Source organism: Narcine bancroftii, chromosome 3 (genome assembly GCF_036971445.1).
Source record: "Narcine bancroftii isolate sNarBan1 chromosome 3, sNarBan1.hap1, whole genome shotgun sequence".
NCBI classification, from domain to species: Eukaryota; Metazoa; Chordata; class Chondrichthyes; order Torpediniformes; family Narcinidae; genus Narcine; species Narcine bancroftii.
The window spans coordinates 166118758-166136853 of NC_091471.1; the positions used below are offsets into that span (position 1 = coordinate 166118758).

Genomic DNA, 18096 nt, shown 5'->3' on the forward strand with positions numbered 1-18096 from the left:
GTGTCAAACTCAAATTCACGGAGGGCCAAAATTAAAAACTTGGACTAAGTCGAGGGCCGAACTAAATATTCATTGAAAATTTTCAACAACATCTGCATGTTTTCTCTTCTTTCAACATATGTAATGTTAAACTTTTTCTTATTAAAATAAATGTTTAATAATAGTTTTGGATAAACTCTTTCATTGTCATTGTTATTGGCCCATTTCCTTTAGAGTTCTGAAACCGTGCACATGACGAGTCAATGAGCGATGATTAAAGCAGTGGTCTTCAAACTTTTTCTTCCCACCCACAGACCACCTTAAGCAATCCCTTACTAATCACAGAGCACCAATGGCACAGGGACGCGAGTGGAAAGAAAAAGGTTGAGAACTCTTGTATTGTGGTAACTTCACATCTGATTAGGTTAATTGTTAGGCAAGTGGTCAGAGAAGGACCCCCCCACCCCAAGAAAGGCTTAAATCACAGGAACAAAATAAGCTTCCGTCTCACTGCTCCCAATCTTACACACAGTCCTGATGTGGAATGTGGGGTGCTGTCTGTGTGGAGTTTGTACGCTCTCCCCTTGTCTTGGACAAACAGGTCAGTCGCCTGACGAAGGCACCCGAACCCCTTGTTGAAACGCCGGCGTCCGGGGCGGTGGAGGAATTGGCTGAGAAGAGCGCGTTGCTCCCACCCCCCCTCCCATGGTTGGAGAGGGATTAAACTGCGATCTCACGGCGCCGGGCTCGTCTCCAACAAAAGGAGCGGGAGGCAGGGTCCGCCGCGCATGGAGCGAGGGGGAAGGCATCGCCAACGAGACATTCGGTCCGGCGTCGCCGCTGAAGCGCAGACCCAGCGAGGATGGTCCCCAACTCCAGTCTGTGTGTCCGGGAGCCGGGCGGGCTGAGTGCGGCGCTCCGATCCCCGGGATTCGGGACTCTGAGATCCCTCCACACCTCCGGCGTCTTCATTTTCACCTTCAGTGTGCATGCGCTATACTGGCGCGGCGGCCTGTGGGCCAACTCTAATATATATTTAATATGATCTTGCGGGCCAAATATAATTATATCGCGGGCCAAATTTGGCCCGCGGGCCAGAGTTTGACATGTGTGACCTAACAGATCAGAAAGACTCTTCAGGAGGCAGGTGTGGATGCGTCAATGACAACTGTCTGCAGAAGGCTTCATGAAAGGAAATACAGAGGCTACACTGCAAAATGCAAACCACTCATTAGCCACAGAAAGGATGGCCAAATTACAGTTTGTCAAGAAGTATTTAAAAGAGCTTGCAAAATTCTGGAAAAAAAGGTCTCGTGGGCAGATGAGGTGAAGAATAATCTGTTTCGCAGTGACAGTCCAAGATCCTTTGTCATGGGTTACATTTTGCAGGGTAGCCTCTATATTTCTGATCATGAAGTCTTCTACGGACAGTAGTCATTGACGCATCAACACCTGCCTCCTGAAGAATCTTTCTGATCTATCAGGCAGGCATTTGGAGATTTTTCTTCTTGATGAGAACTCTTCTGTCATCAGCAGTGGAGTCTTTCTTGGCCGACCAGTCCCTTTGTGATTACTAAACTCACAAGTACACTCTTTCTTCTTGATGATGTTCCAAACTGTTGATTTTGGTAGTCCTAAGGCTTGGATGATGTCTCTTACTGTTTTATTTTGGTTTTTCAGCTTCATAACAGCTTCTTTGACTTTCATTGGCACAACTCTGGTCCTCATGTTGAAAAATGACAACTATAGACTCCAAAAGTGATCAAAAGCTTAGAAGCAAGTCTAGCTCTCTTATACCTGCACTAATTAATCAATTAAACATATCTAAGTACTCACACACACCTGTGAAGCAAAATAATGTCCAAAATATTATGGTGCCCTGAAATAAGGGGACTATGTATAAAAAGTGCTGTAATTTCTCCATGGTCAAACCAAAATGTGTACAAATAACCTTGAATAAACTCTGGAATGTGCACTTAAATTACATGTGAATTGTTTGATTGCAAATTTAAAACTGTTGAGCGTAGAGAAAAATATAGGGAAAAAGTGCCTTTGTCCCAAACATTATGGAGGGCACTGCATGGTTTAAACTTGAGCTGCAATTGAAGCGTTGTAGAATAGTCACTAAACTCCCTGCTTACTTCTGTGAGATTATGCCTTCTAGTTGCCATTCTTGAAATTGGTTTTAAAAAACCCCCCAGCTTATCCAATAACTAAACGATTTGTGCATCACCATCACATGACAGTGACGATAATTTCCAGAGGGAGCCTCAAGTAAGATTGGAGCTGAAATGTTTAGCTAAACCAAGTTGCATTTTACATTGTGACATTTTCTTTTCCAATCTGGCAGTGTCTCCCCTGGTTTTGAAGGAATACAGGAGCAAAATATTTCTAACAAGCTAATGGCCTCATTGCTGGAGAACTATGACATCTTCTTTGAGAACACAGCAAAGATGGAATCCCCACCAGCCACTGCAGTTCAGACGAGAGTCATAACTGTGCAGGTAAGTGCACAGGGAATCCAAGTTGATAGCTTCTAAGTTCAGTATAATTGGAGGAGGCTCATGGAACGTGGATATCAGCATTGATGATTTGGGCTGAATTGTCATTTCCTATGCAACACTTCCATAATTGTAATTTATCAACTAAAACAGGTTGATAGATACTGCCCCTTGGATCTCCTGTGACTCTGTCAGAAGTATCGGGTTCATCTCCTTCTCCACAGACCTGAGCATAGAAGGCTAAGTGGATTTTTCAGTACCCCTGAAGAAGAAATTTTAGACAAAAGATTTTAGATAAGGAATTCAGCTGAGGCTTTGGCTTCTCTCTCAGGTAGAAGTAAAATATTCCAGTGTATTACTTTGAAGAGGAACAACAAAAATACAGGAAATAGCAGATAAGACAAAATCTTGAGAGAAAAACAAAGTTAAAGTATTTTTTGTCAGAGCTGGGAAAAGTCAGGAATCGAACATAAAGTTGCAGTGATGGGAGAGGAATGAAGAGAATGTGATTGGGTGGAGAGCAGGGGAGACTGGATTGAAGCTGGCTGAGAGATGGTGGAAAAGGCTTCTTACTGATCTGTCTGGAGGAAGTGCAAGAGAGAGATGAATGAAAACTGAAGGAGAGGGAGGAAAAGCTGTTGAAACTTCAGGACATAAAATGTTGCAGATTCTAAGAGGGCAGGTCAGGCATACCCCTGGAGAGGTAGAACAGAATTAATGTTTTAGACATCAAAGCACCCAATAATGTTAGAGAAGGAGAAGGGGCAGGAAGAAGAAAAGAAAATATCAGTGAAAGAATAGAGAGCAAGTGAAAGAAAATGACACAAGTGGTGGCTGAAAGCAATAAGAGATGGTGAACAACTAAAAATACATCAGGAAGGGGGAAAAACTGAAATTGCATATAGAATTGAAAGAATAAAAACAAATAAAGGAAGACAAAATATGATTTTGGACTAGCTGCTTATCTGCTATCATTGAATTTAATGTTGAGTCCAGAAGGGTGCGATGTTACAAGTGTGAAGGTGAGACACTCCTCCCAGAACTTTGTTGGAACAGATTAGATGGCCAAACTTAAAGAGGGAGGAGGATGGAGAATTGACAAATCACTTGAAGCTCAGTGTCATTCTTGTAAACTGATTAGATGCTTCCTACAAAGCATTCCCCAATTCGTGTTTGCTTATCCCAATGAAAAGGAGACCCCTTTATGAGAACTGGATGTAATACAATAAATTGCTTGAAATACAAGTCAACAGTGATGATCTTCTGTAAGTATTTCCTTGGCAATGATCTGAAAAATACCCAGGACAGGTATTGCATGAACTTTGATCCTTATTTTTCAGATATGCATGTTGGTGCTGAATAGGAAAGGTGTCATTAGACAGTAGTGTCAACAAGACACCACAAAAAAGGACATTTGTTAATCTATTCACTTTCAAGATCTTGACATTGCTGGCAATGCTAACATTTATTGGATATCCTTATTTGCCCTTGAGAGAGTGATGGTGAGCAACCTTCTTGAACTGACGCACTCTATGCAATGAAGATGCTCTCACAGTGCTAATGTGGAGGAAGTTCGAAGATTTAGATCTATGACAACAAGGGACTGTCAAATGCATTTCCAGGTCAGACTTTGAGGGTAACCTGCAGGTAAGGGTGCTTCTGTGGACCCACTGCTCTTGTCCTTCATGATAGAAAATGTCATGGGTTCTGGAGGTGCTCGTTGGAATAGCATGAGGAAATCCACTTCCAACTATAGAAGCAAATACTCATCTAAAAAATAGTTTAATGTAAAAAATGAACAGTATTTTGATTCACTGAGAAGAGCTTGTTTATTTCCATTCCAACATTGCATCTGAACCCCAAGGTGAAAAGAACACATCAGCTATCACCTATGCCTTGATCATTCGTAACAAGGTTGACCTTCATCGTGCCTTAGGTCTATCTTCACTGTTATTTGGGAGAGATTGACATTCGCTGAGGAAACGTTTCATTCAGCTCACCCAAGCAAAATTTGTTTTAGATCTTGAGCAGGGAGCAGTCACTAGATCTCCTACAAGGACAAAAATGATGTTAAACTGTGATATTAGGTTATACAGAATTTCTAAGATTGCTTTCAGAAGACAAAACTCAAATCAGTTTTTCAAGCCTTGCAAACAAGTCACGCTTAGCAAATGCTAACATTTAAGGTCACCTGTCAGGGATAGATTCAAGAAAAAGAATGTCAAAACCTACAGAGGATTGCTTCAACTGTTGGGTAATTGATGGGTATGAAAGTATGCCGGCATTTTGCATCCTTGTTTGATAAAGCTTTGCTTTGAAGCAAGGATTTCGAAAAAGAGAGAAAGAACACAATGAGGAAGGAAGAGGGTATTTTTAAGAAGAGGGATCAGTGACTGGAATAATGTAATTGATAGATGAAATGGGATTGAAGAATATAGTTTCCACTGAAGGAGTACTAGGTGCCTGTAACTTATTTCCAAAGGCTTGTTGAGGCAGAAGAGTTCATCATATTTATGATAATTATACCAAGGAAATTTGTGGAGCATAAGTCAACTTAAGATTTCAGATGTCAGATTTATTGTCAAAGTACATACATTCAGCCCTGAGATTCTTTTTTCTGCAGGTGAGCAGAATTACCACTTATTGGTAGTGGGGAAAAAAATCTGTACATGGTGTATACAGGTAAACAAATAAGGAACTCTAAGCAGATAATGAATATAAACAAACTGCAAAACAGAGAGAATTAAAAAAATCAATAAAGTGCACAAGTGAGAATCCTTAAATGAGTCCCTGATTGAGTTTGATGTTGAGGAGACTTAACGGTGGACGGGGGGCAGCTGTTCCTGAACCTAGTGGTGCAAACCTTATCCATATACTTACTGATGTTAAGACAAGAGTGTAACAGAAATGATGAGAGGCAACTCCCAGAGGAATAATGAGAAAAGTCAAATAAGGATTTAATAATAATGGAGAGGTTTGAACTATAGATGCAGATCTGTTCCCAACACCTCTTAACAAGTTTTATAGATGCACTATTGAAAGTATCCTGTCCATGGGCATCACTGTGCGGCAAAGGAACTGCCCTGTATCTTGGTACACGTGACAATAAACAAGAAAATTCAATTCCATCTCTGTACACTTCCACTTAAGGAATCTGTAAACTAGAATACAAATGAAACAAGATTGCACCACCTCCTGCCCTCTTTCAGCATTTTAAAGGGAATGTTCCTTTTGCAACTTCCTGGTCCACACAGCCCTCTACTCCCTATTGTGTGGCATTTGCAGTTGCCACCTTCCAGGTGCACAAGAAATCAGTCCAGATATGGCAGTGATCCAAGCTTCATCCAAGGAGAGTCCATTTAATTTTCACTATGTTCTCTCCTCTGCAGCACAGAAATCAAAATTAGGTTGGGTAATTGCTTAGCGGAGCACCTGGAGTGACTCTGACCTTCCAGTTTCCTGCTATTTCAATTCAACGTCCCCCTCCCTCCATGATTTCTTTGTATGTGGCCTCCTGCACAGTTACAATATGCCAAAGTGTGGAACAGCATCTTTCTTCTGGGTATGTAGTAGCCTGCTGGACTTAAGTTCCAACACTCCAATGATAGATAACTTATTCCTTCCTTCTGTTTTGCATCAGGACCAGCCATTTTTGTCCTGTCATCCTTTTTTTTTTCCTTCTTTTGCTTGTATCAGGTGGTGGCTGTTTCTCATGAGGAAAGAGTCACCTGTTGCTCGATACTACTGGGAGCCACCTTTCAACACATGCATACGTTAATGTCTGCATTACCTTGGAAAGTTACCTTTATCATATTTGCAAGACATTGCACAGGCAAAGGAGCTAAAATAGCCCCTTAACCGCCATGTTATTTCACTTTGTCCACTCTTTTGTTTTGCCCACCTACTCAGCTGTCTTTCTTAGTTCTGGCGAAGGAGCTGAGATATGAAATCTTAACTTGTTGTCATTCTCTAGTCACTGCTTCACCTGCTGGGTTTTTCCAGCATTTTCTGTTTTAATTGCAAGTGCAAGACAGCTTGGAATAATTCCAGTAAGAAGTATATGGCAAGCCATTTAGGGATACATGAGAGAATGCAAAGCACAATCTGCTGGAAGAGATGCTCAAAAGGGGTGGAGAAACTCAGCAGGTCCTGCAGCATCCACAGGAGGCAAAGATTTATAACCAATGTCTTTGTGAAGGGCTCAGGCCCGAAACGTTGGTTATACAGTGCCCACTATAATGTTAGGGACAGAGATACTTTTTTTTTCCTTTATTTGCCCCTGTGCTTCAGTTTTAATTAAAAAAAAATCAAACAATTCACATGTGATTAAAGTGCACATTCCAGATTTTATTCAAGGTTATTTGTGTATATTTTGGTTTGACCATGTAGAAATTACAGCATTTTTTATACACAGTCCCTCATTTCAGGGCATCATAATATTTGGGACATAACAATGGTATGTATATTAAAGTAGTAATATTTAGTATATATCTTGCACGTAATGACTGCTTGAAGTCTGTGATTCATAGACATCTCCAGATGTTGAATATCTTCTCTGATGATACTCTCCCAGGCCTCAAATGGAGTCATCTTCAGCTCTTGCTTGTTTCGGGGGCTTGCCCCGTAAGTTTTTTTTTTCTTCAGCTGATGGCAGACATGCTCAAATGGATTTATATCGGACTTGGCCATTCAAGAATATTCTAGCTTTTTAGCTTTGAAAAACTGTTGTTGCTTTAGCAGTATGTTTGGGGTCATTGTCTTGCTGTAGAATGAAGTGCAGTCCAATGAATTCGGAGGCATTTGCTCAAACTTTAGCAGATAAGAGGTTTCTATACACCTCAGAATTTATTATACTACTGCCATCAGCAGTTACATCAACGATGAAGATAAATGTGCCAGTACCTGTGGCAGCCAGACATGCCCAGGCCATCACACTCTCACCACGCTTCACAGATGAGGTGGTATGCTTTGGGTCTTGAGCAGTTCCTTTCTGCCTCCACACTTTGCTTTAGCCATCACTCTTATACAGGTTAATCTTGGTCTCCTCTGTCCACAAGACCCTTATTCTAGAATTCTGCAAACTCTTTTAAATAGTTCCTGGCAAACTGTAATCTGGTCATCCCATTTCTGTGGCTAACTTGTGGCTTGCATCTTGCAGTGTAGCCTCTGCATTTCCTTTCATGAAGTCTTTTGCATACAATAGTTATTAACCCATCCACACCTGCCTCCTGAAGAGTATTTCTGATTTGTAGGCAGGCATTTGGGGATTTTTCTTCATTAAGATGAGAATTCTTCTGCCATCATTAGTAGGTGTCCTCCTTGTCCTACCAGTCCACTTGCAATTACTTATCTCACTAGTACACTCTTTGATAATCCTGTAGTTTGGGCGATGCCTCTGACTGTTTTATTCTTGTTTTTTCAGCCTCATAATGGCTTCTTTGTCTTTCATTTGCACAACTTTGGTCCTCAAGTTGAAAATGGCAATTTCAAAGGTGATCAAAAGCTAAGAAGCAAGCCAAGCTTTCTTATACCTGCATCAATGAAGAAATAAACATACTTTAAAAAAGATATATTTTTCACACTATGAACCATACTGACAAAAATACACACAAACATTTCCCTCTTTAATATACACAGTGTCATTTTCTCTCAATTAAACATACTTGAGTCCTCACAAACACCTGTGAAGCTAATTGTCCCAAACATGGTGTCCTGAAATGAGGGGACTATGTATAAATAGTGCTATAATTTCTACATGGTCAAACCAAAATGTATACAAATAACCTTCAATAAAATCTCAAATGTGCACTTTAATTACATGTGAATTGTTTGATTATAAATGTACAACTGTGGACCATAGGGGGAAATAAAGGAAAAGAGTGTCTTTGTCCCAAACATTATGGAAAGGACAGTATGTGTGTGTATATAATATATATTTCTTCCTGTGAACACTGTGGGACCTGTTGAATTTCTCCAGCAGTTTTGTGTATTTACTACAATCACAGCATCTGCAGGCTTTTCTTTTCGTGTCTGGTAGAGGAACTCGGTCTTGATGAAGGGTTCTAACCCAAAATATTGACCTTTCTTTTTCTCCCACTGGTGCTGCTCGACCTGCTGAGTTTCTCCAGCAGATTGTGCTTTGCATTTTAATTAGGATGTGGAAAATGTGAAAGCTGTTATTAAGAGTTGAGGTGAATACATTTCAGATATATTTACATGGAAGTTGATTAACAAGGTGGGATGGAAATATTCTCTTAGAATGAGGAGAAGGCTTGTGTGAAACTTCAATGTCTCCATTGGTGTTGAACTTGTAAGATTCAAATCTCCTAAAGAAACCATGAAAATCATCCTTCATAAATGTTAGTTACCAGTGCTGACGAGGCTTTGTTTTGCACACTGCACAACTATTGCACTGCTCAGCTGAACTGACTCAGCACAGACACAAAAGACTCAGTGGAACAGATTTGCATCTGTAATACATGCCGTAAATATTAACCTGCTTCTAGAAATGGGCTGCCACATATGTTTTTAAACACTGCACATTGAGATGCAATTAACAGTGTAGCCTCAGCGATTAGAACAATATAATAGCTGGCTGGTGACCAAATATGTGGGCCCTGACATGGAAAGCAATAAAGATGGATGGAAATTGTTTATCATTGCCAAACATAGGCTGTAAGGAAGTGAACTCCTGGGACAGATTTGGCTGTGCATTCAATTGCACACAGTAGTCAAAGTGGCTTATAAACTGCATCAGTTGAACAAAAGCTGGACTTGTCCAAAACAAGATGTACATTCCCTCAGTCTGAATTCATTTCTGTTTGCAAACAATACATGTCTATAGTGACTTATATGCAAAAGCAGTGTAATATTTTCAAGATGAAAGGCATTTTCATGGCATCATAGTTTTACACCTTTGGCCCAACTTATCCATGCTCAACAAGTTGCCAACTTAAGGCATTTTCCTGCATGTGGCCCATATCCCTTTCAACCTTTCCTTTCAACAAATGTCTTTCATTCTTGATGAGGATACTTTCAAAAATGGATCTGGTATCATGGAGAATAAATCTGATATCATTTTATCAATAATGTGACCATCAAGCCCTAAGAGCAGAGAAGGAGACCATTTAGCCCCTTACATCACTGTTAGTTTGCAAGACCTCATATTTTACTACAGATGTATAGTGGAAGTGCACTGACAAGCTGCATCATTGCCTGGTGCAGGGGCACCAACATCTCAGAGCACAAGGCCCTGCAAAAGGTAATGGTCACAGATCAGGCAAAACATCCCCACATTGAGAAAATCTGCATGGAACCCTGCTGACGGAGAGCTGAAGCAATAATCATGGATCCATATTAGGTCATGCTCTGCTCTCACTGCTGCCTTCAGGAAAGAGGTATAGATTCCCTAAGATTCATACCACCAGGTTCAGGAACAGTTGCTACCCTTCCAATGATCAGACTCCTCAACAACAAAAACTCATTTAGGAGTTTTACTTTCCACATCACTTATTATTGAATATTTATTTTCTGTATTCCACAGTCAGTTTTAGATTTCTTTCATTGGTTATATTTCTCTTTTGCATACTTATTCTGTTTTTTTTTTTGCACTATCGATAAGTAAAAATTCTGCCTGGACTGCAGGTGAAAAGAATTTTAGGCTAGTATGTGATGTCATCTATGTACTCTGACAATAAATCGGAACTTTGAACATTAGTCTCACCTCTCTGTTTCTTTCTTCATACCCTCATTACTTTATTTTATTTCCTTTGCAGGTCCCTTTTAAAAGTAACCATTCCACTGAGCATTCCAATCATAACAAAGCAATGTTTTTTAAAATCTCCTTATCTGCTCCCACACCCCCCCCCCCCTTGCATTGGCCCTCTTGCCAATTATTAGTCTCTCAAAAGTTAAAAAAAAAATTCCTCTGCAGAAACTGTCAGAATTTTGAACACCTCAAGTAAATTCCTTCGAGAACAATTCCTGCTTCTCTGTTCTCTCAGGAATTATTGGCTGCAAACCCAGTAACATTGTGTAATCGCAAGTAATTCAGGTACACCAGTTTTTTTTCATGGTGCGGATTACATTTTGAAGGTTACAGCGTTTAGTTTTGTAACTTGCATATTAATTCAAGCCATGGGTATAAAATAGCTCACTTGAAGGTCAGACTTTAAAAAAAGACATAAACAACTTTCTGTTCAGACAGAACTCCAATGCCTCAGTTCTTAAAGGTAAAACAGTCCCAAAATAGACTCTCGAAGATAGCTTAAGTTCCCCGTGGGGCTGCCTGCATTGACTTAAAATAACCTGTTTAATGTACATGGCATAGTTTAAGCAACCTTACACACTTATTTACGAGACGTGAGCATCATATCCTTTTCATTTTGCTAATGACGCCTTTAAAATTAAAGTTAGTGCCAGTGTCTATGCTTCCCCTTCTCTGGACTTTGTATGATAAAGCAATAGATGTTCCACCACATGCTTTCACTGGCCCAGAAATTCTCTCTTCGGTTCTCTTTGAATTAGAGTTCTCTCCTTTAAGACCCATCTCTTCGTCCGGGCTCTCATAATATCCCCTGATAGCATGAAGTCAAATTTTGTTTGACGATGTTCCTATAAAGTACCCTGAGATGATTTACAATTTTAAAAGTGCCTCACGAGGTTGTTGTTGTTGTTGTTGTTGTTGAAGCAATGAGGTGAACTGCTGCTGATCAGCTTGGTTAGAAACAATGAGATTCAGGGCCTTGAAGACCAACACATAGGATGATGGGATTGCTCTTGTGAATCACATGGCCAAATACAATTTTAAGTTCAAGTTTGTTTGTCGCACTGGTACAATGAGATGGATTCTTGTACAAGCAATCTAACAGGTCAAATCTAGCATTCATAGAGCCATATGACTATTGAATATTAGTAGTTACAATAAAAAAATAAAATTAACAAAGCATAATGGTGGAATTCACTCAGGAGCCTGATGACTGGAGAAGAGCGCGTCTTTAAGCCTGTTGGAGGAGGGGAGAGTGTGCTCTATTTTTATGACTTTTGGTTCCATTCTAGAAGTTCACCAGGATGTTGCTTGGAATGGAGGACTTGTTAGAAGGAGAAATTGGATGTTAGGTTCATTCTGGAGGCAGAGTGGTGACCTTATAGAGGTTTATTAAATAAGATAAATGATCAGAGTTTTTTTTTTACCATGTGAAAATGAAGGGGGAGAGATTTCATGGACTTCTGAGGGGTACATTTATCCCTCAGAGGGTGGTGCTTGTCTATCTCCACATCCTCGTATGGAACAAATGGCCCGAAGAAGAGGAAGATATAATTAGAACAGTTAAGATGTGTTTGGACAAGTACATGGACAGGCAAGGCAGAGAGGGTCATTTGCCTCATGCCTTCAGATGGGATTAACACAGATCATGGACAAGATGGGGCAAAGTGGCCTGTTTCTATGATGTGCTGTATTATAATTCTGTGGTTTGAAACTCTGCTGGATCTTGTTCTGTATTCAGACCAGTTCTGTTTTCCTTTTGTCTGGTTTATGCCCATTTTTGAGAAAAGAATTTCCAATAGTTTTCCAATTTCTAAATGTCTTATAACATTTAAGTATCTAGGCAAGTGTTTGAATAAATGAGGCATCGAATTTTGGATGTATTGCAGGTAATTAGGGATGTGTAGATGAGCACAGTGGACAGCCTGCATGTCTGTGCCCTGTCTCTAGACCCCACAGGATGTACTTGGGCTTGAGTGTGCCATGATACGCTCTTTTCATTGACTGGTCAAGTTCTCCATCCCAGACCGCTGTAGATGGCCAATCACCCAGCTCATTCAAAGCTGAGATCAGTGGGTTTTTGAGTAGTGATGTAATCATAGGATGTGGTCCTTGGGTTGGGAGGGTGGGTTTGATTCACCATAACCTGACTGCATGGCAGAACAAGCATAACAGGTCTGTCCATTTACTGGTTTTGAGGCTGTGTATGACTTTAGACTTTTTTTTAGATTTAGATGTACAGCACAGTAACAGGCCATTTTGGCCCACGAGTCCATGCCACCCAATTTACACCCAATTAACCGACATCCCCAGTGCATTTTAAAGGGTGGGAGGAACTTTCTGACTTGCAGTTCCTCCAAATGCCAGTTTCTGCAGTCTCCCACGCCTCCAGATGGTAGTGGATTGCTGCATGTCTTACATTCCAACCTCAACAACATTTTCAGAAATACTTCATTGTTTATGAAGTGCACCAGTATGTCCTGAGGTCATGAAGTCATCTGTCTTTATATTTTGCATTTACCAACTGAGTGTACAGTAACATTTCTGACATTCTAGGGAGTTGACATGGATTTCACCATCTATAGACATGGCGCAAGTACCTGAAGTCGAGTGGAAGCTTCCCTTTGTTGAATCTCCTCAAAACTTTATGTGGTGTTGAATGCCTCTCAGATATTTCCACCCAGGATTCCCAGTTTCTCTTATTTCTCCACACATCCTACTATTAATTATTTTATTACACGTGTTTTGATAGATGTGATCAGAAATACAGTGTGGAAACATTGGGATAGCGGTTAGCATTGCTGCCTCAACTTCAGGGACATGGTTCCATCCTGAATATGGGTGAAGTTTGCACATTCTCTCTGTGACTGTGTGGGTTTCCTCTGGGTGCTTGTTTTCCTCCCATATCCCAAAGAGGTACTGGTTAATTGGCCATTGTAAATGACCCCAAGTGTTCAGAAGTGGGAGAATCTGAGTCAAGTTGATGGGCAAATGAGAAAGAGTAGATTACTAAGAATGGGATTGCTTTGTCATATAGTCTTAAAACACAAAAACAGGTCTTTTGGCCCACCATGTCCATGCAAACTATCAAGTACCTATTTATGCCAGCCCAGTTTGAGCCAGCCCATTTACCAGTCATTTATGCCTTGATAATTTAAATGCTTAGTTAGATATTGTGCCACCATCTTTGAGAGGAAGAATAAAATATCTTAATATTCTGGTCCTTACCATGCCCTCTAGTTTCAGATATTCCTCCCAAAGAGAGTTGACATAGATTTTATGGGCTAAATAGCTTTTCACTATGTCATGAGAAAGAAATGAAAACATATCAAAGTACAGATAGAACATTGCTGTGCATTTCAGGATTCAAGATTAAATTTATTGTCATGTAATAAAAAGCATCATATTACATGAAATTTCCCTTTTGTTTGCTGCAAGGCAGACAGGTTCACCATGAGCAGAGATTGCCTGAATTCCCTCTTACAGTTAGAGAAAGAGAAGCAAAAGAGAGTTCCCCCAGAATCTCTAAGTGTCCATGGATTTTCATCCAGTGCTCCTGCAGCCTCTGCAGCCACACAGAGTCCAGTCCAAACCACTGGCAACCCGAGCTCCAGATTCGAACCTACAAAATGATTAGGAACCCTTCCACCCCCTCAGCACCCTCTCACATCCTGATTTTGATACCTCTTCAGGTAGTTTCTAGCCAGTCTCCAACAGTGCACCGCCTGGTATAAATCCCTCAACTGCAGTCCCCAGCAGCCCACAGCCTGCATGGGTTCCTCGCCTTGAATGGCCAACACTTGTATGGGTCCTTCAGCCTCAGAGCTCCTCACTGGTCCGCTGCTGAGTTCACTGACCCTCGGATCGTCTCCTTTGCTTCTCTTTCTCAAACGATGGTAGTCACCCCATTTTCTGGTGCCCTGCCCCCAGTCCTCCGCTTCCCTGGAGTCTGCAACTCCTCGTGGTTGCTGCTGGTCATAGGCACCACCATCTTGGGCGCAGACCCCACAGTCATGAGATTTTAAATAAAACGACCATCATCTCATTTAACAGGATGTTCAAAGCCTATACAGAGTTGACAGACTGGGTGGATGAGCCCCAGGGGAGCAATGTATCTCCGCTCTCCACTCTCTGTCAGTCTGCACCAGCGGCAGCACTGCCATTACAGCGACACCACCATTTTTTTTTTACTGTTACTTTAACCTGTACTCTGGACCATCACTTAACCTGTACCATATAATATTAATGGCCTTTAATTGACTTGAAATCACAAAGTAAAATAATGGATTTTTCACTGAAAAGATTGAAATTTTTCACATCAATCTACTCACAATGCATAAACATTATTTTTATGGACTTGCAGGAAACACCTCTCTAATCATGTGGGGTCTCCCCCTCCTCCAGTTAAGTTGATTGTTTTCTCTAAATGCTGGTTATAACCCAGGGTCAATCCAAAGCTAAAACATGTGATGCTAATATATTCAGAATTAGCATAGTGGAAGAATTGCTATGGTTGGTGAAACTGCAAGACTGAAACCTGCGGTGCATCGTCCACGTTCCTGCGCTCAGTGGGGTGTGAATCAAGTGCAGTTCAAGGCTGACAGTGGATTCCAACTCCAAACCTTGACAGCAGGAAAGCTTCAAGCTTCTTTGTAACAGTGAGGGAGTTCCCAAAGGCACAACTAATTGTTAAGTGCTGCGTGATAATTTTAGGTAGATGAATCCATATGGTAGAAGGCTTTATTTCAATGTGCAAGTTCCCTTGTGTACAAATAAAAAGTATTTACATTCCTCTAATTTTAGAAGGCCCTTCCAGACTGGAAGTTCCAGCTCATGAAAACCATGCCGCCCAATTATACCCAATTAACTTATCAACCCCATACATTTTGGAGAGCGAGAGGAAATCCGAACACTCAGAGAAAACCCACGCAGGTCACAGGGAGGTCATACCAACTCCATTTCAAACCCGGGCTTCTAATGCTGTAATAGCGTTGTACTAACTACCACACTGACCATGGCACCTTTGGCCTTCTAACCATAAGATGTTCCATAGTGCCTTATTACTTTTAAGACGTAGTCACTGTTGCAATTTATGTTAACCTGATTTAAACAGGAAAGTTTGTGAGTGTTGTGATTGTAGTACAATGCACAAAAGTGCTGGAGAAACTCAGCATGTCATGCAGCGACCCAAGGAAGTACTATAAACGGTCAACAACATTTTGGGCATGACACTTTTGTCCAGGTATGAGCAAAAAGCAGGCAGACACCTAATTAAAAGGTTGGGGAGGAGAGGAGGGAGAAAGGGGCAGGGGGAGTGGTATAGGCTAACAGGTAAGAGGACACAGGTGGATATGGGTGGGAGAATAAAATAGATACATTTGAGAAATGATGAGGGAGGGGCAGCTCTCTGAATGGAGAGAGAAGGGAAGGGGTTGGAGAGCTGGAGGAAAGGAGACAGAGGAGTAGGGATAGAGAGAAATTTGGGAAAGGGTTTCACGGAGACTGGAGAAGTCGATGTTAATGCCCTCAGGCTGCAGAGAGTCCAGATGGAATATTAAGTGTTGTTCTTCCAATTTGCGGGTAGCCTCGGTTTGGCTGTGCATAAGGTCACGTTGGTGTGGGAATGGGGTGTGGAACGTTGAATACCTTAGGTACCTTAGGCAGGCTATCGTGTTATTAAGTCTTGCTGTGAGCTTATTTATGTTTACTCACAATGACGAGAAAGATAATATGAAGAAGAATTTTTGTTTGCAAGGTTTGCCAATCAGCATTTTGTGTTTTAGGTTTTGTACCAAAGTACTGTTTTGCCATCAATGGGAAAAACAATACCTTTCAGCCAATCTAATACTAGTACAGTAATACCACTGGCAAATGTTCAAATAAAGCACAACCACTATTGACCATCTTAGAAAAAAGTAGTGTCCTCACTGCCTTTAAGAATAACAGGACCCCTCTGCTCTATGTGGAAAAGATGGGTTGCTAAGGAATTAGGGCATCATGAGCTCACAATGAGGATGTTAAGTGATCATTTAATTACATGCTGGAGAGGTTACAGTTGACCACAAGAATTCTTTGATGTGGACTTGAGTATGACAAAAAAAAGGATAATGCCTTTCAACCCTCAGCAGAATAGTGGTAGGGAAACAGATTTGTCTCGAGAAACAGTCACGGAGATAGGGTTAGGGTTAGAGTTAGATATTCAGTTATTCTCCCAGAGTTCAAACATTAAATACCAGAGGGCATAAGTTCAAGATGAGATGCAGAATACATAGAGGAGATGCGTGACAAGTTTTTTTTACCTGGAGAGTGGTAGGTGCCTGGAACGTGTTGGCATTGGAGGTAGTTATGATTGCAATGGTTTGGAGGGATTTGGACAGATACATGAACAGGAATAGACATATACATATTATGTAGGGGCAGATGGAATTATTTTAATTTCCACATAAATGCTGGAGAAACTTAGCAAGTCATGCAGCGTTCTTTATGTAGTAAAGATAACAAACATTTCAGGCCTGAGCCTTTCATCAAGTTTTAAGCAAAAAGCAGACAGGTGTCTGAATAAAATGGTGGGGAAGAGGCAGGGGGAGGTGCACAGGCCCACAGACCAGAGGCCATTGGTGGATATGGGTGGGAAGGCACAAGACGAAAAAGCTGAGAAGTGATAGGGGAAGGGAATAGCTCTCTGAATGGAGAGTGAAGGGGTGGAGAGCTGAAGAAAAGGAGACAGAAGGATGGGGAAGAGAGGGAGACGGGAGTGGCCTAAAGGAAACTGGAGAACTCGATGTTAATGCCATCCAGTTGGAAAGTGCCCAAACGGAATATTAGGTGTTGCTCCTCCAATTTACCTTGGTTTGGCAGTGCATGAGGAATGGGGTGCAGAATTGAAATGGTTGGCTGCTGGAAGAATACCACCATTGTAGTGGACAGAGTGAAGGTGCTCAGCGAAACTATCTCCCAATCGATGTCCAATCTCTCTGATGTAGAGAAGGCTACAACAGGAGCACCAAATTATTTTAATTTTGGCATCATGGTTGGCACAGACATGTTTCTATGTTGCTATTTAAGTTGAAAGAATAGTGAAAGACATACAGGTACTGACAGTTGGATGCTCCCCTCTCCTGGTTTTGGAGGCTCTGGTGTCACTGTTGAACTGATTATCAGATAAATAATTTGAGACGAGGCTTCCTCTGATTGCCACAAATATATATAGATGTGTGTGTGTGAGGGGTTGGTGGAGAGGGGGGAGGGGTGAGGGGTGTGTTTGTGTGTGTATTCACTTCTCAATATTTTTAACCTATATCATGCAGCTCAGGAGTTAAATGCAGCTGTCACATCCCCATTACACCAACAACAAAATCATTTAAAAAAAATGTTAAAAAGGGCCAATTGGCTAGTGGCCAGAAACACCCAGATGGAAAAGCATTTCACGTTAGTTCCTGTGGCTAGGTGTGTATGGTAAACAATCTAATGAGAAGCCAGCAATTCTCTGCAATAAAACATCACACTTTGATCTCCAATAAAATATGTTGGAGAAAGCTGAATCATTGAACTTGGGAGAATTTATGGTCAGGAGCTGTGATTGATCTGCCAGTTGTCTTGAGGCTGGGTTCAAATGCTTAGGAGATTGTGATTTGATATAAAGATTGGGATTTGAAGCATTTCCTCGGTGTGAAGCTCATCCTGACTCCCCATCCCTTCCATAGTTGACGTAAGTACATGGTAGTTCATTCAATATTTTTACCACAAACACAAATTTTGCATTTCTTGCTGATTTGATCACACCAGTTTTCCATGAAAGGCAGAAATTGCCTGAATTCCCTCTTACAGTTAGAGAAAGAGAAGCAAAAGAGA

The 18096-nt window shown here is 41.1% G+C and overlaps 1 protein-coding gene across 7 annotated transcripts in view; it reads left to right on the forward strand.

Annotated features, from left to right (window-relative positions):
- Positions 1 to 18096, forward strand: part of fam13a (family with sequence similarity 13 member A) — a 249002-nt gene that overhangs the window by 82530 nt on the left and 148376 nt on the right. For all 7 annotated transcript variants that reach the window (XR_011353902.1, XM_069925726.1, XM_069925725.1 and 4 more), the window contains one exon: positions 2330 to 2483. Coding sequence is in view for 6 of the 7 variants with exons in the window: in XM_069925726.1 (XP_069781827.1) it covers positions 2330 to 2483 (154 nt within the window). In the remaining variant the exon portion in view is untranslated. The remainder of the gene's footprint in view (positions 1 to 2329; positions 2484 to 18096) is intronic.